The sequence below is a fragment of the Malaclemys terrapin genome, chromosome 2 (assembly GCF_027887155.1).
Source record: "Malaclemys terrapin pileata isolate rMalTer1 chromosome 2, rMalTer1.hap1, whole genome shotgun sequence".
Taxonomy (NCBI): Eukaryota; Metazoa; Chordata; order Testudines; family Emydidae; genus Malaclemys; species Malaclemys terrapin.
In genome coordinates, this window is record NC_071506.1 from 175,096,049 (window position 1) to 175,116,238 (window position 20,190).

At 43.8% G+C, this 20,190-nt stretch overlaps 1 protein-coding gene across 2 annotated transcripts in view; it reads left to right on the top strand.

The window, feature by feature from the left end:
• SLC9A3 (solute carrier family 9 member A3) overlaps nt 1-20,190 on the top strand; it is a 71,760-nt gene that overhangs the window by 22,348 nt on the left and 29,222 nt on the right. For both annotated transcript variants that reach the window (XM_054017087.1, XM_054017088.1), the window contains exons 2-6: nt 5,801-6,103; nt 12,689-12,849; nt 14,452-14,530; nt 17,936-18,113; nt 19,107-19,327. In XM_054017087.1, the coding sequence (XP_053873062.1) occupies nt 5,801-6,103; nt 12,689-12,849; nt 14,452-14,530; nt 17,936-18,113; nt 19,107-19,327 (942 nt within the window). The remainder of the gene's footprint in view (nt 1-5,800; nt 6,104-12,688; nt 12,850-14,451; nt 14,531-17,935; nt 18,114-19,106; nt 19,328-20,190) is intronic.

Sequence of the window (20,190 nt, forward strand, 5' to 3'; positions counted from 1 at the left end):
ATTTGTATGTTAAGGAAGAATAATGATTGAAATGGGCAGGAGTTGTATATCAGCTCCTCTTTAGCTATTTTGTCATGTAACCTAGTCCTCTGAGATATCATTAAACCAAAGCGTGTTAACATTTTAAATTTTCATTTTAGTCAGTGAATGGAAAGAATCAAAAGATCTGCCTGCTGAGTGATTTGCTGCAACACCGTTGCAAACTATCTTAGAGAGCAGTGAACAGCTTGGTAAATGTTAAGTTCCTTTACAAGTTTCCATCTGTATAATGCATTCTTAAAGTATGCTTAAAAATAACTAGTCAAATTATCCTTAAGAACTTCTTTCTCAAATTATTTTACTTTCCTTTATGAGCCTGGAGAAACTGGACCCACCTAGAACTTATCACTGTTTGTTTGATTTTTGTCAACTAATTTAAATTTCACAGTCCCTTTCCTCAGATCCCAAAGGAGGTGTAAGGAAAGCAATAACTCTCCATTTACTTTGTGAGATGCTCAGTAGACTTTTCTTTCTAAAAGGCCCCTTCTTCTCTGATGCTCAACACGCATTGACGTACAGTTTAAACACTAGCCGGTCAAACCCTCTTTAAGCTGACTTAGCCCATACTGGTTGAAAAGTGGATGTTTAACTAGTTCAGCAAATACCATTCCCAGGCAAATGTAGATAGGGCCTAAATTATCAACATTAAAATTCTAGGAAATCTCAAGAGTGCCATGTGTACTGTGGTGTCTACCGGGCTAGGGACCTGGCTACAATATTGTAGTTCTTGAGCCCCTTCCTCTGCACTCTTAAAATACGATGTGCATTTTTGTGCCCCATAGTTCAGTGCCAAGTTTCACCATGTAGAGGGCACTATCACAGTGGAACTGGGGGCATTTTTACATTATGGTTGCTACAGTGGCACTGCCGCTTTGCTGCTGTAGTGCCATAGTGTAGAATGCACAGTGATGAAAGGGGTTATTTCCATTGATGTAGGTAGTCTACTTTCCTGAGCAGCGGCAGCTAGGTTGATGGAAGAATTCTTCTGTCGACCTAGCAGAATTACAGCAGGGACTAGGTTGGCTTAACTGTGGCACTCAGAGAGGTGGATTTTTCACACCCCTGAGTGCTGTATCTATGTCAACTTAATTTTAAAGTTAGATCAGGCCTGGGTTCCCCAGTGTGGCAGAAGTTACGATGTAGAGAAGGCCTAAGAATGATCAATGCTTTGAGAGGGAAGAAAGAGAATCAAACCTGACACAGTTCTGCAATTGCTATAAGACAGAGAACAGAAATAGATAAAGCAGTGAGGCACTGTAGCTTGCTAAAGCCAGGTTACACAAATCAGTTTTCCACAAAATCATAGGTTACTGCTAGCATTTAAAGCGATACTTCAAAACAATTTGTTTCATTTATGATATTCTGCCAGTGACTTTACATGTAATTTATTTTTCTAATTTCTTACTAAGATTAAAGAGTTGCTATTCATTCTTCTCTAAAAATCATAAGGGTATACATGCAAAGATGTGCATAGGATATTAGCTTTATTGTGGATCTCATGGCTAAAGATCCATGCAACATTTGGAATATTTGCTAACTAGTATTTACTATTTTTGTTTCTTTCATTAGAGAGAGATTTTTCCAATTTGTACAGTATACTGGAAACTAGGACTTGTTTTAAGCAGTCTTTATACAACATTATCTGTACAGAAGATTATAATTTGTGTTAATATTAAAATGTGAAGATACACCTCTACCCCGATATAACGCAACCCGATATAACACAAATTCGGATATAACGCGGTAAAGCAGTACTCCGGGGGGGCGGGGCTGCGCACTCTGGTGGTTCAAAGCAAGTTCAATATAACGTGGTTTCACCTATAATGGTAAGATTTTTTTACTCCAAGAACAGCGTTATATTGGGGTAGAGATGTACTATAAAAGTAACTTTTCATCAGCTTTGGGTGACTGAGGCCTGGTTTACTTTAACAAGTTTTGTTAGCTGTCAGCTAGGAGTGTGAAACCCTCCTCCCCCAACCAATTTAGTGATTCTGGCAAAAGCCTTAGTGTAGATAGTAATATCCGTAAAAGTCTTTTTGCTGGTGTACCTTATTCTATTTGTGGAAATTGTATAAGCTATACCAGTATAGCTTACTGGCAAACCTTTCCAAGTGTAGACAAAGCCGGAGTTACAGTGTCCATGAAAGTGACAAAACACAGAGGTTAACACTAAGCACAAGCTAGCCTACAGAGATCTGTCGATCCATCACAATACTTGACTTGAACACAATTGTTGAGCTACTGCTGAGTGATTGCAGCGTTTGCTTTGTGTGTGAATTGAATTGTGTGTGAAGGGTTTCTGTGTACTGAAGACTTAGGCCTGGTCTATCCTAGGTTATAATCCAAGACATGATTATTATCAGACAAAACAAAACCACATTCTAACACAACGTGACACTGCGCTGGGATAACATACATGCAACAACGTAAGCAGGTTGTGCTTCACAGCCTCTCAAAGTGGAGCTGAACATGGTGTGGGTGGAGGATGGAGAAATAAGAGGAAGGAGGGAAGTGCCTCTGGCAGAAATCCCCCTCAACTCAGAGCAGCACCAACCCATTGCTTCTCCTTTGACCCAAATCCCACAATTCTCGGCTGCTGCAAAGGATTGTGGTACATGTGGATGGCAGGTCATTTTTTGGTTCAAGAATACATAGGGAGTGAGAATCTCCACAACAGACCAGAGTATGGTGAAATAATGGTGTTAACACAATTCATGGACAGAGACAGAAGTGCTGGGGGTATTGGGATAAGCTGGCTGCTGTCCTTTTTACCACCATGTTGTCCAACCTTCTCTGAAAAGTCTTGGACTGGCAAAAATACTAGTGGCCATGTACTGAAATCACCAGGCTAATTCAGATTTATACCCAGGAGTGCAGAGGTGAAAAAAATAACCTACTCTGCTACCTAGCTATCCCCAGCCACCTGTTTACAGAATAGCTACAACAGGTGCACCATTAGAATAAGCAGAAATTTCACTATTAATTCTTTACAGAGTTATTTGTCTGTGGGGAACTGCACCCCATCCTCCTTGGCACCTGCAGAACTGCTGTAATTCCATCCTACCTGTAGATTCAAATGCAAACTATTGTCCAGAATTGTTGGCTGGGAGTTCACCACACAGGTGAATGAAAGACAGGAGCTGCAGCTTACAAAAGCTAGTTGTCAGAGCACATGGATCTCTAATTCAGTTTAAGAGCTAGATTCTCATACCTTTACTCATGGTGAATAGCACCTGATTCAGTGAGTGTTCCCATTGGCTTCAGTGGACTATTTCTGGGGTAAGATGCTACTCAGTGTGAGTAAAGCTGTCAGACTGGCCCTATGAAATGAGTGTATTCCCATTAATTCAAGTTGCAATAGATCCAGATGCATTGTTAGGGGGACATATTTCAGGATAGCAAGCTATTAAAATGGTATGACATTTCTTGATTAAACTTTAGAGGGTGATGTGAGGCATGAGGACAACTCTGTTTCTCTAATCATCTAATCAGGTCTGGTATAGGCTAGTAGTTAATCACTATTTTAAGAGCCTGGAGGGAAATATGGCTCCGTGAGCCCGATTCTTTCACTGCTGTGCTCATGGGGCACTGCAGCTATGTGCCACCAGGACGCACGTTTAGAGGGGGGTCAATGTTCATAGCAAAAACTGCGCACAATTGGAGACAAACCTTTCCACAGGCAAAGGAAAGTTTCAGCTGATACAAAACATTCTGTTCATTGGGGGGAAACTGTTCCTTAATTATACCTGTTAGAATTCTATAGCATAGTGAGGATTTAGCATGAAGTTCAGTGGCTACTTCACAATATCAGGTTTTCAGACGTCTTCAGAATTCTTGTTCCATACTTTTAATTCCGGGCATTTCTCAGTCGTGTCTCTGTCTGAAAACATAGCAAAAGGGAATCCTGACACAAGTAAGTCTGGCTCAGCAAAATTCATTTTCAGGGATAAAGACTGTAATCCTTTCTCCTTAATGTGATAAATTGGTTGATAATTTACTGACTGGAGATGCAAGGAATGGAGGGAATGACCACCAAAAAAAAAAAAAAACCCTTTGAAAACCTGAATGCCATGGTTTGTAAACAGAACAATGGTTTTCAGGGACCCAAAACAATCTGAGGCAGTGCAGCCTTCATAACAAAGAGAAGATGCTAACTGGGAGGGACACTGGTTTTCTTTATTGGATTCCTCAGGTTGTGGAAGGTACTTTCCAGCTGTAGAATTAATGGCCCAGATGCTCCTCAAAACTGACTGTGTTTCAGAATGTTTATTAAACGCAGTTTGCCTCCTCCTCCCAGTGTTGTCACCTTAATTCAGTTTTAACCTGGTTTGGGGTCATTCACACAGCCAGAAGCAAAATGTTACAACTTGGTCTATTTCACAGGCCTACCCTGGAAACTTTAGGGACCTCTGCCATTGTTACACTAGTGTAGGGTTACCATACGTCCGGATTTTCCCGGACATGTCCCGGTTTTTGGTCCTCAAATCCCCGTCCGGGAGGAAATTCCAAAAAGCCGGATATGTCCGGGAAAATAGGGAGGGGTCGTGGGGCTTGGGTCTGGGCTGGAGCCGGAGCCGCTGGGACCGGCGGTGCTTGGCTGCTGGCCGGCGCTGCTTGGCCAGTGCCGGGGCTGGGTTGGAGCCGCTCGACCAGAACCGGGGCCCGAGCCGAGCCGGGCTGGAGCTGCTGGGACCGGGGCTGGGGGTGCTCAGCCACTGGCCGGCGCCGCTCGGCCAGGGCCGGGGCCGGTGCCGGTGCCCCAGGGCCCGAGCCAAGCTGGAGTCACTAGGGTCGGGGCTGGAGCCACCGGGGCTGGGGCGGGCCGGCGCCCCAGGGCCCGAGCCGAGCTGGGCCGGAGACGCTGGGCCCAGAGCCTCTTGGCCGGGGCGGCCGCCAGAGGGAGCCGCTCGGCCGGGGGGGCTGGACTGGGCTATGCCTCCTCGCGCCCCCCACCCCACACCACCGCCCCAGCTTACCTGCTGCCTGCCTGCCTGCCTGTTTCAGGCTTCCCGCGAACATTTGATTCGCAGGAAGGGGTGGAGTTGGGGCGGGGCCGGGGCCCTGTGGAGTGTCCTCTTTTTGGAGTATTAAAATATGGTAACCCTACACTAGTGTGAGTGCATCTACACTGGTGTTAGCCATGGTGGGAGCACTGGTATAGGCTGGCTGCTATCATTGTTACAATCATGTCACCAATCATTGTGTACCTCTGCAAGGTGATGAGGGAAGATTTTTCAATACATCTTAAAACATGGAGTCCTGACTGTTTGTTTTCTGGACTAATTTTCAGCAATCTTGGGCCCAGTTGTGTGCTAGTTGAGCAGAGTTATAGGTTGATATTAACATCACGAGAAACTCAGTGGTTTTGATTGAGTTTCAGATGAAAGTGAAATTCAGTCTTTCAGTGCAAAACTATATATGAGCTCAGCTATACTCAGCATGGGTTAGGATCACAAGTAGTCCTTGAGTCAGGGGTGCACATCCACTGTTAAGCCAAACTGAAGCAAAGGTTCACATAAACTCCTGCAAAATTGAATTGCTGAGATTCCCTTAACAGTACTTCATTGCCAAACATCTCTAGTATCTCCCATTTATCTTGTTCCATCCTAGCTCAGAGATCTGGTCTCATTCTCCTCTCCTCTCAGTTCCTTTCTTATCTAACACTTTCTTATCTAGAACCAGCCCTACTAATAACAGCTGTAATATCAACCAAATTATGTTTGCATTTTGATTCTTTCACATTTTTTCTCTTTCTTTGCAGTTTTCCACTTGTCCCACAAAGTCACCCGTGTGGTTCCAGAGAGCGCTCTGCTGATTGTCCTTGGCCTCTTTCTGGGCGGTATCGTGTGGGCTGCAGACCACATTGCCTCCTTCACCCTTACACCAAATGTATTTTTCTTCTACCTGTTGCCACCCATTGTCTTAGATGCTGGATACTTCATGCCAAACAAATTGTTTTTTGGAAATCTTGGTACCATCCTTCTGTATGCTGTAATCGGGACTGTATGGAATGCTGCCACAACAGGCATGTCTCTCTATGGTGTTTACCTGAGTGGAATAATGGGTAAGTCTGATTCTCAAGAGTCATTGCTAATTAAAATGGGTACTGGCTGGTACATTAGTGTTGCATTACAGATAACTCTTTCCCACAGAAAAACACCAAGTATTAACTAGAGCTGGTTGGAACATTTTCAGGTAAATGAAACTTCAGAGTGGACAGAGCAGGGACTTGAACCTGGTTCTCCAACCTTGCAGGAGACACACACCACCCTACTTACCTACACACCTGAAAAGCTCGAGTTTCAAGCCAAAAAACACACGTTTTGACACAATTCTATGTTAATAGAAATATTCCAAAAGAGGTTTTTTTTGTTCCAGTGCAGAACGAATCTCAAAAGTTGCTGCGAAACAGAATTGTCCTCCACTCAGCACTAGTATTAATTAAGCAAGGGCCCTCTAAGTGTATTTATATAATAGGTCATTGTTTCAACATTTAAAGCTAAAAACCACCGTGATAGAGTAAGATTGAAGACCTGTAATACGAAGTGGCATTTGCAAGGGGCATTCTGCCTATGTAGTACTGATGAATGCGTAATGTCTCTGAGGTGATATGAGAAGCATACATAGCAACAGCTGTTACATCTTTTTGGGGAGGTGTAGTAGTAGCACCAAGTTTGGACCACTAGCAACTCAACGCCAGCAAATCAGAAGACCACAAGGGGGAATGGAGTCGTGGCTGCACTGCTATTCAGATTTGTCTCTTCCAGGGTGTGTAGCACATCTACCTGTACTATGACTTTCTAGTACCTATTACTCATGGAACTCAAGTACCATGATTCTGGAAGCCTTCTGCTCAGGTGCAAAAGGGGTAGTGCGGGTGGTTTCCGAATGCACCCATAGAGGAGCAAACAGAGGCAATCTGACCCAATATTGTTACTCCACTAAATAACTTCTAAAGTGAATTCTGATTCTAGAGAGGGAAAAATCTGCCATGAAGGAACAGACCATGATTAAACATAAAGGGTCAGAAATAGCCTCAAAGGTTGCTCCCACCATCCATTACAGGTGAAATAACAGTAATTTTTGGAGTCTGATTTTTAAAGTAGTGCCTGGGATTTAGCTACTTATTTTCCATTAAATTTAATGGAAAACATGTGGCTTCATTCCCTGCATTGCTTTGAAAATCGTACCTAGAGGTCTAACAGAGTAGGACCACAAATTATGTAGCTAGATGTTTACATTTTTTTTAAGTTTATAGGCACAATTGATTGAATCTTTTGGGTTGAGATTTTGGGTTGTTTTTTTAATTTGGCTCAGATATAATTTGCCTTACCATTTTTAATCAAATGTGAAATCTGTGTACCTTTCAAGGCTTTTAAAGTTGGTCAGGATCTGTTTTGTCTAATTTCTCAGTACTTTATTTAATCTAGTGTGTCTCTAGTGCTTATCACTATGGTGTCTGAGTGCCAAAAGTGATAGCTTTCTGCAGCAAGAAAGTCCTTCTGTAAGAACAGGTTCATAGTTTTGATTGTTTGGAAGAATGTACTTTTGCTCACCTCAGTGCCTTAACTTTGTGAAGCAGAGATAAGCAGAGGGCAAATGAACACAAGAAAACTTCCATTGTCTGTATGGTGATCTGGCAACCTCTGAGAAAAAGATGTTCCTTGCAAAGGAGAGCTGGAAGGAAGGAATTTGTTGCCTCTAAGGATCTAGTTCCATGTATTTATTGAAAACTTGGATTAGCACTCTGACAGGCTTACACTGGCTTCTGAGGTTACAGTAAAGCTAGGCAGCCATGTTGCTAGGATTTGTAAGCCTGATGACCATTTCTCACTTGCCTAGTATTGTTCTGGGTGTTTGTGCTAAGGTTTAATGCTGCTGCTTAAAAAAAGGCATTATTGTGAAGTTAAATGGATGAGATTGCCTTACCTTGTTTTGCAGTAGACCTACACTCCCATGTAAACAAAATTGGTTTATTTTTGCACATGAAGATAGCTGTGTGGGTGGCTGTAACATACTGGCTAGCATGTGAGATACCTTATACCTGAACTGGATAGAATGTGACTTGATCCAGTCCTGTAATTATTTGTGATAGGATTACTCTTTAGTGGCTGGAGGCCTACAAATAGAATATATATCAAGCAGTGTTGTCAGACCTCTGGCCCATAGGTCAGATCTGGCCCACTTAATATATTTATGTGTCTTGTATGGCCTATGTTCACATGCTAAAGAATCATCGCTTATTTTTCTCTTTTTCAAGAAAGCTTCTAAACCCTCGTGATTGTGCTTGATTCCAATGTGATCAGAGCATCACCCAGGCAGGGTTGTCTTTCTGAGTTTGAAACAATGACTCAAGAGCTGTGAACTACCCTGTTGCCCTCTATTACCCTCAATGAGGTGTAACTATCTATAAAGCGTAATGATGATACTTTAAATGTCATAATTAATTTTTAATTGATGCTCATTGTAGGTACTGGGATGGTGAAGGGGTTGGGATTTAAGTCCACACCAAGATGGTAATGGGGAGCTGCTGCAGGGAAGGAAATGCAGAGGGAAGAACAGAAGAGACACCCAAAGAAATTTGTGTGTGTAGGGGGGGGAGGAGCAAAAGAAGGATGGGTAAGGAAGTGAAAAAACGTGCAGAAATGGTTGTAGTCTTACTTATCAGAATATTTTCCCAATGAGTGATGCTGAATGGGACAATAAGATGATGACTAAATAAAAAATACAATTGATAACTAGAACAAGTAATTTTTTACAAATCATTGAACATTTTGAAATGTCAAAATTATTTCCATTTTGCAGGGCTTGTAACAGACCAGTTAAATAAAAAGAGTCCTGACATTTTTAATCAAAATTTGTTTTGAAAATGTTACAAAAAATGACTTTGTTAATGAAAAATGTGGATAAATGTTCAGCAAATGCAATTAAAAATATGGAAAATTTTGGGGAAAAGAAAACACTTAAGACAAAAGTTTGTTTTAAATAAAAGGCCATTTTCGGCACCCTTCCTCCCAACCCCCTCCCCCCCCCAAATATGTTCCAAAATTTTAACTAGCTTCAATAACTAAAATCGAGTTACAATATAAAGGCCATATTTTCCCCTTTATCTTTGTGCAAACTCTCATTGACAGCAATGGGAATTCCACTGTGGACTGAGGGTAGGTTGTATAGTCATAAATGTATTCCACAACCCTTAAATCACAGTTAAAAATGGGACTCACTCCTTCTGTTGAATAGGTTTGACACTCCTACAGCCTGCAATAGCATATGCATCACAGTCATCTGTAAATGGATGAGCCTGATTGCTTAAAACATTTAAAAGGAGACTGCACAAAGAACTAGATAATACACTGTATGCACCATATTTAGCTGACAGGATGATGTATTATGACCTATTAGATCCTTTTTCAGCTCTAATCGCATTTATGGAAAAGGCCAGAGAAGCTTGTCCCTGATTCAAACTATGTCACTTGCAAACAGAGATAAGTAGGACTTGAAAAGCTTACATGATACCAGCTAACCAAAGGATTAAATCTAATAGCCACATGCTGATATATAAGAAGGGAGAGAAGTCTGGGTACAGTACCTACAGAGAAACCCAACTCTCCCACTCCGGCTGCTGGGGGAGGAAGGGTACTGGGATTCTTCTTAGTTCTTGGAGCCAGTTTGGGGATTTTACCTTTCATGTCATCCTCTGGAGAGTAGGTGCCTGGGAGTATTGCAGGATTGTTATTTTGTTTGTTTTTACTTCAAATTTTATTATTCAGGCGAACAAAGATGAAAGTTTAATATCACTGAATGTATGGATATATATCCATTGAAGACACAGTTGTGATGAAAGCAACAAACAGATTATATGTTTCTTCCAACTCCATTGACAGATGGAACTAGTAATTGATTAACTCTGATCTATTCCCCACTCTGAGAGCAGTTCACCTAAACTGGATTACATAGATTTCAATTTAAATGAGTGGAAATACCTGTTAAATATGATATTCAGTGTCCTTAGTTAGAACTTGTACAATTTGCAGAAGAAAAGTATAGAACAGGCAAGAAGATCAAAATAATAATAATAATGAAAAGGAAATGCTACTTTAAACGTATATTTGGAAGAAACATAACTTAAATGTTAAACTAGTGCTCACTGTCACCCTTCCACATTCACAAGGGAAAAAAGGAAAACCAATCCCAAGTCATGCTGACTGTTTCCCCCCCCCCAATCATAAAACTAGCACTCCCACTGTTGCTATTACTGGTGGAACTACACGGACAGTGAATTCCCACTTAATGAATTCCAGTTATGAAGTTTAGCAATGTAGACAAGGTCTTAGTTTCCAGGTGACTTCCAGAGTGAAAATTGTTCTATAATTTTTTAGGGGCAGCGCATTGCATTAGAGGGTATGGGTGGTAGGTTTAATAGCCTAAGTAAAACTCAGGTTTAGCAATCCCACCTCTCTTGACACTATTTTGTAATATTTATAGATGTACCCTAACCTTCCCATCAGTATTTGCTCACTAGCTTTTGGAAGTTCTTAAAGAATGTAGCAGCAATCATAATTGGTAACATATAAAACAGATAAGAGATGTAGGTGAGCCAATTTATTTTAAAGGCATTTGTCTTACAGTGTCATGATATCCATAGTTATTGCCATTGAACTATCTCTTCCTTAAACACAGCAAGGAGGGTAAGAATGTTACGGAATCTTTATTTGGAGTCAGGTGCAGGGCCAGCTTCAGAATTTTCTGCCAGGCCTGAAAATATTTTGCCACTGATGCCACCCTGCTTCCCAATCACTCAAGCTCCCTCCCCCCACCTGACTGTGACCTGCCCCCCGCCCTTGCTCACCACCACTCTGTATAAATGTGAATGAAGATGACTGTCTCCATTTTATAAATAAATAGAGTAACTATGTGCTTCTGAAAACCAGGAATGTCTCTGTTCCTGTAATCCTTGTCAGCTTTACAGAAAATGATATTATCCTGCTTGTTGGTGATGGGACGGAGAGATGGTGTCTATTCCTCTCCCATCTTATTTACTTCTGCCAGATGGGGGTGGGTTGTGTCTGGTCCTCTACCCAGCCTCCAATTTTGGATCTTCCTCCTGGGTGGATAGCTCCATGCATTTTAAACAAACATTTGAAAGTCAGTTCCTCGTTCAGTTACCTGCCAATCCCTAAGTACTCTGGACTTGAAAAGTTACCTCCACACATACTCACAAGAAGGAGAGAGCCTATGAGCCTGGGGGAAGTGTGCCCATACTGCCATGCTACAAACAATGCCACACCAAGGCCACAGCTCTTCAATGTTCATTACCAAACTATTACTCCCAAATCAATACGTTAGTTCTGTCCCCCTCACCCAAGCAAATAACTTCTGGTGCACACATACACCAATTAATAAAATGGGTCTCTCCACCATCCCTTTTGATAAATGGATTCTGGGCTCTGCCCTACTTCCCCCATCCTTCACGAAGTTTGAACTCCCTGTAGTTAATAAATGCTGCCCCCTGCCCGACTCCCATTAATTAATTCAGGTGCCTTCCTCTGCCCATTAATGAATTCTGAGCCCCAGATAAATGAATGGGACTCCATACCCGTTTGTACATCTTCTCTGGAGCTGCAGGGTTCTGGGATGTGCCAGGAGACCCTTAGTAGGAATGTCAGCTTCTCTGCGCCTCTCCCTTCCTCTTTAAGGAAAAGTGCATGTGCCACACTTTTTTCCTGTTCCTCTCCTGCCATCTGCAAAGAGCAGTTGGCTCTGCCACTCCACACTCTGCCTCTCCCTCCCCTCTTGAGAAAGAGGAGCACTTCAGGGGGCTCCTCTGCTTCTTGGCCACCTCCTTACCTCCTATGAAGGACCAGGGTTGCTCTGCTCCTTTGGTCTTCCTTGCTCTGCAGGGAAGGAACCAATTGCTTGTCAGTCCACCTGCCTGGGCAACATTTCCAGTCTCTCTAGGCTAGCAGGCAACTTGGCTTTTTAAACAGTGAGTCATCAAACATGTCTTGGCTCCCTGCATGGATGAAGTGCTAGTGACATCATCAATAAAACTGTGGGCTCACAGCTTGGCAAATAAGTGAAGGAGGAAATTATTTTTAAACATTTCATTTTAAAATGCATGTATTTGTAATTTCTAAGGATCTCCTATATTCTGCTGACCTTCCCGTTTGAGATGCTTGCATTACTGTTCCCTGTACTGTGGATACACTCAGAGGCTATCTGCTTCCAGGGCTATCAATCTGGAACCTTTGTTCAGCATGAAATTAAAGTGCTTTTATAGAAGAACTAAATGAAGTTAATCTCCTAGATGAGAACAAAAATACTGAAATAAATGTTGAGTTAGTCTGATACCATAATCAATTTTCTTGAGGGTGCCCAACCGTGGGCTGCTTACTCACACAAAATTCACTTTTGCTTCAGTGGGAGTTTTGTCTGAATAAGGAGTCCAGAAATGTGCTTTGAGGACAAATTCTGCACTTAATTACATAGGTGTAACTCCCTTGAACTGATTCTAAGTAAGTGAGAGCAGAATTTGGCCTGTAATGTAAAGAGTGTGCTACTAATTTGGGGCTGGTTGCTTCAGGACCATAAGGAGATTCATCTTGCTGGTGGTTTTACATATCTGTAAGTTTTTGTTTTGTTTTCCTAGGCCAGCTCGACATTGGGCTGCTGGACTTCCTTCTGTTTGGCAGCCTGATAGCTGCAGTGGACCCTGTGGCTGTACTGGCTGTGTTTGAAGAAGTTCATGTCAATGAAGTTCTGTTTATTATCGTTTTTGGAGAATCTCTGCTGAACGATGCTGTAACTGTGGTAAGAGGATTTCGTATCCAAGAATCACCCCAATTCTGGAGGGTTTATTCTGAACTAATATATCCACCATGGAATAAAGTAGCGTATTGTCTGTGGCTATCTGCTCATGTGTCAGCTACCACACACAAGTTCTACTAGTTTGTCTTCCTTGTTTGCAGACATTTTGTTGCAAGTATTAATTATCTGAATGTGAAGAGGGCATGCAGGTCGCATAGTATGTTCCTATTCTCTGGTTGGATAAATATAACTCTTAAAATGAGGTTTCTGGTACAAATACTTTATTTGCCATTTCTAGTCATCATGACTATCATGTTTTACTAAATTTATTTCCCGAAGTTTTGGGATATCCTTTGCTAGTTCTTTGAACTGCTTGTATTCATTTTGTCCAATTTTGCATATGCTCTTAATCTATGTACACCCTCTCACATACCTTCTTTGTTTATGTCATCTTGGCCTTTCCAACTTTCATCGCTATTTATCTGATTGCTTCCACGGTCATTACTGACAATGTTGCTTCTCAGTGACATTCATTTATCAGATGACAAAAGTTGCAGTGTTACCAGCGCTTCTGATTTTATTGCAAGTTTTGCAATGTGGGGTATTTTTCTTAAAGCCTCAGCTCTGGGAATCCAGAGACTCCCAAAGGAATCTCAACTTTCATTTTTTAAAATGTTTCTCGACCTCATGGTTTCAGGGAAAAGTTTTAAAATGTCACCCCAGTGCTTTGTAAAGCCCCAGAAACCAAAAAGCATATAAACAGAACTTAAAATGCATTGTTTTTAAAAATCTCGTGATTTTTGAATACTTGGGGTTACAATACTGTGGTCAGCAGTTGGATATCTGTAAATATCTCTGAAGACTACAATGTAGAGGAATAAGAGACTTATAATACAGCCTAGCTAACTCAAGTTATTTCTGTAACATCTCCTCACTAGCCCTGTTCCTGTAGCAATGAAAGTGTTATCATAATTCCCCAAATATTATCCTCAATTTCCAAAGCACGGTGTTTAATTTTTGCCCGGAGACCCATTTGGTGCTTACCAAAGTAGAATTCTCATCTTTGCTCCAGGGTACATTTTAATTAAATAAACAATATATCGAAGAGATGATTTGATAATCAAATTATTTTGCTTTTAATTTCTTGGTGCTTTATTTTGCCTATCCACTCCCTTTTGGATGCCGAAAACCTAAAATATTTTTTTAACCCACAAAGCACCCTCTGTGCTAAAATTATAATTATAATCCATTTATCATGATTCTCACTTTTCTTCATCTTTCTTTACTATCCATGCCTTCTTTAAAAAAACTTCCATCAATCACTTTGCTGCTACAGTGATAGGCTCTATGGAAGACCCTTGGACACACTGGCAGACAAAACAGCCAGTTTTTCAGATAGATATATTCTACAGATTTCATTTTTATCATATTTTGGCCTCTTGCTATTTGATTATGTATTCTCTAAACAGTTTGCTGCTTCAAAATAAATGGATTTTTTTTACCTCAGTCTAACAAAATTTCAGGATTTACCAGACCCATACATGTGATGATTTGAATTGGCTTGATTCAGGAACAAATGCTAAGAGAAGCTACTTTTCTTTTTAGGTGCTGTACAATGTGTTCGACTCTTTCGTTGCAATGGGAGCTGATAATGTGACTGGGGTGGACTGCGTAAAAGGCATTGGTGCGTAGAATTTAATTATATGTTAATCGTTGATAAAAGTCTGCAGGATTGCAACAATAAATCATTGTAACCCTGTCAGCCTATGGCCTTTTGTAGCAGTGTGGGACCCACCACTGCAGCACCTCCTGCTGGCCGTTCTGGAATTAGCTCAAGTCCTTCCACAGGGCGCCCTCCTCCGGTGGTGTCTCGCTCGCTGTGCCCCGCTCCACTGTCTCTCCCGCTTTTGGGGGAACCGGCAGTCTATAGTCCAGTCACTCACCTTGGTGGCCTGCTGCAGTCACCAGTCTAGTCCCTTGCTCTGGGGCAAACTGCAGTCTGTGTTGGCCACTTCCCTCAGGGCAAGTGGGGGCAGCCCTAGCACCTTAACTGCCCTTCCTCCTTAACCATCCCCGGCCCACCCCCATTCTACCTCTTCCCCCAGCGACCCTGCACTCACCGGCAGCGGCGGGAAGTGGAGCAACCCAGCCCCAGCCCACTCTACTCTGCCAGCTCCCAGCCGTGCCACTCCGCTTCCCACTGCCGGTGAGTGCGGAGGTTGGGGGAAGGATCGCTCCCCGCACTCACTGGCGGCAGGAAGCAGAGAGAGGCGGTCCCAGCCCACTCCGCTTCCCTTGCCCCGGCCCCAGCCATGTCTCTCGGGTTGGGGAAAGGACCGCCCCCGGCTCTCACCGGCAGCGGGAATCAGAGCACCATGGCTGGGAGCTGGTGGAGTAGAGCGGGTTGGAGCCGGGCTGCTCTGCTTCCCGCCGCTGCTGGTGACTGGTGGGGGATCCCTTTCCCCAAGATCCTTCCCCCTAGTGACACAGCTGGGGCCGGGGTGAAGGATGCGGAGTGGGCTGCTCCCAGCCCCCCGCTAATCCTCCGGGCCACTCTGGTCCTGTGGGCCCCCCAAAAGTGGCCCCCACAGCTTATGTCTCCCAGACCCTGGGGGGGGAGGCCTGGGGCCCTGTGCAGGCCTAGGCATAGGGCACCCAAATGGTTCGGGACGGCCCTGGCTCTAACCCACTCCTTTCCTCTAGTATGGGGTTGGCAACCTTTCAGAAGTGGTGTGCCGAGTCTTCATTTATTCACTTTAATTTAAGGTTTTGTGTGCCGGTAACACATTTTAATGTTTTTTAGAAGGTCTCTCTCTATAAGTCTATATATTATATAACTAAACTAGTGTTGTATTGTAAAATAAACAAGGTTTTCAAAATGTTTAAGAAGCTTCATTTAAAATTAAATTAAAATGTTGATCTTACGCCGCTGGCCCACTCAGCCCGCTGCTGGTCTGAGGTTCTGTTCACCTAGGCTGGCAGCGGGCTGAACGGGGCCTGCAGCCGGGACCCCGGCTGGCAAGGGTCTTGCAGCCAGAACCTCAGACCAGCAGTGGGCTGTGCGGGGCTGGTGGCCAGGACCCCAGACCAGCAGTAGGCTGAGCGGCTCAGCCCACTGCTGCTCAGGGGTTCCATCCGCTGGCTCCTGCCAGCCGGGATCCCGGCTGCCAGACCCGCTTGGCCCGTTGCCGGTCTGGGGTCCCGGCCCTGCCCACATACAGTGGTTACCTACTTTCTCCCTCATTCTGTCCCATTCTCTTCCTCTCTTTGCACTGAGCTGAGGGTGGGAGTGCACTGAGCACAGGGCTGGGGGTGAAGGGTCTGGCCAGGAGCTAAAATGAGGGAGGGGGCTCAGGGTTGGGGCAGGAGGTTAGGGTGTGGGGCACTTACCTGGGCAGCTCTCATTTGGTGCGAGGGGTGAAGGTGGGAATATGGGGTGTGTGTGTGCAGGAGTTCCCATTTGGTGCTCAGGGTGGGGGTGGGGATGTGGGGGGTGCAAGAGTCAGGATGTGGGGGGGTGTATGGGTTGTGGGGGAGCTAGGTATGTGGGGGGGTGCAAGAGTCAGGGCAGAGGGCTGGGGGCATGTGAGGGGGGTGCAGGTGTCAGGGCAGGGGGGACTGGGTATGTGTGAGGGTGCCAGAGTCAGGGCTGGGGTCATGGGGGGGGTGAAGGAGTCAAGCAGAGGGCTGGGTGTGTATGAGGGGGGTACAGGGCAAGGGTCTGGGGGTGTGCGGGGCTCAGGGCACGGGCTGGGTGTGTGTGCTGCGGGGCTCAGGGCACAGATCTGGGGGTGTGCGGGGCTGCGGGGCTCAGGGCAGAGGGCTGGGTGTGTGTGAGGGGGGGTCAGGGCAGGGGACTGGGGTGTGTGTGCCCCTATTCCACCCAGCCCCCCTTCCCCAAGGCCCTGCCCCCGCGTCTTCTCTGCAGACCCTGGGACTCCCATGCCCCATCCAACCCCCCCTGCTTCCTGACTGTCCCCTCCAGAGACCCCTGCCCCTAATCACCCCGCCCGGGATCCCACCCCCATCCAACCCCCCCTGCTCCCTGTCCCCTGACTGCCCCCACCCCTTATCCAACCCCCCCACCCGGCCCTGGCCCCCTTATCATGAGGCTCCTAGCAGCATGTTCTGCTCCGCGCACAGCCAGGCACGCTGCCCCACAGGAGCGGGCAGCCCCGCCCCTCAGAGCGCTGCGCGCGCGGCGGCATGGCTCCAGGGGAGGGGGGAAGATGGGGGAGGAGCCGGCGTCATGCTGCACTCAGCCCGGCACTCCGGCTCGGGAGCGTGGACGCCGCAGCTTGCTGCGCTGGAAGAATGGGGCCATTTGCCCAGCCCTGCATTAGGGTGTGTCTGGGCACATCCCATGCACACGCCTATGCTTCTGCCCCCTGCCCCCGCGGGGGGTGGAGATGAGCAGGCCGGGCAGGGTTGGCCAGGATTTTTAATGGCACGCTGCTCCGGCAGGCAGCAGTGTGCCATTAAAAATTGGCTTGCATGCCGTCTTTGGCATGCATGCCATAGGTTGCCAACCCCTGCTCTAGTAGGAGGGCTTTTGTAGCCGCAGTATTGTAGTTAAAGGGTTATATAGATATATATTCCCCATCTGTTTTAAGTAATCAGGATTTGACAATGGTTACCAAGCAATGTTGTCTAAGATGTTGCAGTTCTTTTGCATTCTAAGCATAGGGAAACACTGTATCATTTTATGTACCACTGTGTTAATGGTGACCCAGGCATATAATTTTGTATGTGGTCTGGAGAAAATTTGTCTTTATGGCGTAAGGGGGAAATTTGTTTGGGGAAAACTCTTGGATTTTGAGCAATCTCACTGTGGTGACCTCTAACAATAAAACCCTGTGTTTCCCTGAAAACGTTGAGAATTCCATATACATACAAAGCATTCAAAAGTGATAAATATGTGTTTAGGGTTTTTTTTTTAGGTAGCTGAATTATGTCTCAGAAAGATGGGGTTCTAGTACCATCCCCCAACATTGTTAACCATTTGATAGGAGTGCCAGTAATAATTAAGCCAGTTAGAAGATATTGATTTTCTTTTTAAATCAGTATAATTTGCATTTCCTTGTTTCAGTGTCTTTCTTTGTGGTGAGCCTGGGTGGAACATTTGTTGGCATTGTCTTTGCGTTCCTGCTCTCGCTGGTCACTCGCTTCACCAAGCATGTCAGAATCATTGAACCTGGATTTGTGTTTGTGATCTCATACCTGTCCTACCTCACAGCAGAAATGCTTTCTCTTTCTGCCATCCTTGCGTAAGTCTTTTATTTTATTGTTCTCTCTGGCAGTGCTGGAGATGGAGTGTGGTTTTTAAAGCCAATGAAATGTTAGATTTAAATCACAGAGGAAAACTAGAGAATACTACACATAAAAAAACAAGGACCTGTTCTTAAAATCATGATCATAAGTAAGCAATGGGTTACAGATCTAAAATACAGCCTTGAAAAGGAGTGAGGTTTCCAGGGTCCGCTTTGCAGCATGAGGGTCCTTATTGTAGAATGTACTTATTTGTTGGTTCCATATATGAATGCTAGTGCTTTGATCATAACTGCATAGAAATTCAAATTTTCATTCTGCCACAGAATTTGTGATTAACCCAAACATTTTCTCAAGCACGAGACAAAGGAGAGTATTGCTCTGACATGCTGCGCTCTCCGCTTACAGATTTTAAACTGCCAAATTTTATATTATTCTTTTAAACTTTTTCCATATGGCCAATTCCCCGGCAATCAGCTAACTAGGTGTCAGGATAGGCAGAGTAAATTTGCCTGCCCTGTACTGAATCCCAGTGTGATCTTTCCCCTCTGCTGTATGTTGGTTCTGAGCATACCATCCATCTCAGTTTTGCCTACTCACTTTCAGTTGTTATTAGCCTCTACTGTTTCACAGGCTCTCAACCAGAGCAACACCATAACCAGTATTTTCAAGATCTGAAAAACCTACTGCAAATGTCAACTTAGGTTTATATCTAATGTAAGCTTTAAAGTATTGACTGTGAAATAGTCTGGAAAGTTGAAAGGCAGAGGAAGCTGGAGTTTTTTATGATCTAATTAAACATTATCTTAGGGGGTGGGTGTTTGTGGTATATTTTCCTTCATAGTTCAAACTCTACAGTATTCATTTAGATGCATTTATTTATTTCAAGAATACAATTGGAAGCTTCTTTTCCCTGTCTGGCAACTAAAGTAGAGAGAGAAATATGTTGCAACAAATATTATTATTCAAAGAAATGATGGGTTTCTTTTCAGGATAACTTTCTGTGGTGTCTGCTGTCAAAAATATGTCAAGGCTAATATTTGTGATCAGTCTTCTACCACCGTGAGGTATACCATGAAAATGTTGGCAAGTGGATCTGAGACTATTATATTCATGTTCCTGGGAATTTCAGCTGTAAATCCAGACATCTGGACATGGAACACAGCTTTTATACTATTGACTTTGGTCTTCATCTCAGTGTACAGAGTCATTGGTAAGAAAAACTGTCATTCAATTTTTGCAGTGTTGATGCAAAACGTATTTTCATGCTATACGGGATCATGGCATTTAGGGGCTTGTGCTGTTTGATATGCACCCCTAGTTCTCAGTAATCTCAGTTGAAGTTATTACTACTAATGGTGGGTAGGAGAATAGATTCTTTAGTAAGCTTCATCATTTGCTGAAATCATAGACAGTTTTTATAAGCTGTGTCAGGTAGCACACCTGAGTCACCCAAGGACTAATTTCCTGGATTTTGCTGGCACTGGCAAATCTGTAGATCGAACGGACTTTATGCTTAGAACTTCTTCCTAAACAAAAGACTTGCACTTTTTGTCAACCATCTCTTTACTCCTCCCTCTTCCCTTAGCTCTTTTAATTCTATAATTAAGAGATTATATTAAGCTAATTTTATGCTTGGCTTCAAGCTTGAGACATGGTGATGTAACGCCCAACACAATTATAGCTCATATTCACTGGTATACGGTGCAAGTGATTTCCAATGGCTGGTGAGAAACAAAGAATGAGAGGCAGTGCTACTGCACCCATTTGGTGTACTGCAAAGTAGCAGGGATTAGCTGTCATTTTATTGGCACTATATAAATGATTCACTTTCAAATATGTCAAATTCCAAATGATGAATATGAATTTACTAGGGTGTAGCTTATATTCAAGTCTGTACTATTTAACCATTGCTTTGTTAAGTGGCAAAAAAAGACACCCATGTAGTATGCTAAAGCACCCCTGAGCGGAATGTACACACTCACATTTGCATACAGACACCCAGAAAAGAATTAAACAAAACTTGGCTCGTGAAGGCTCCAATACCTGAGTTCAAAGAAAATACAAATAAAACCC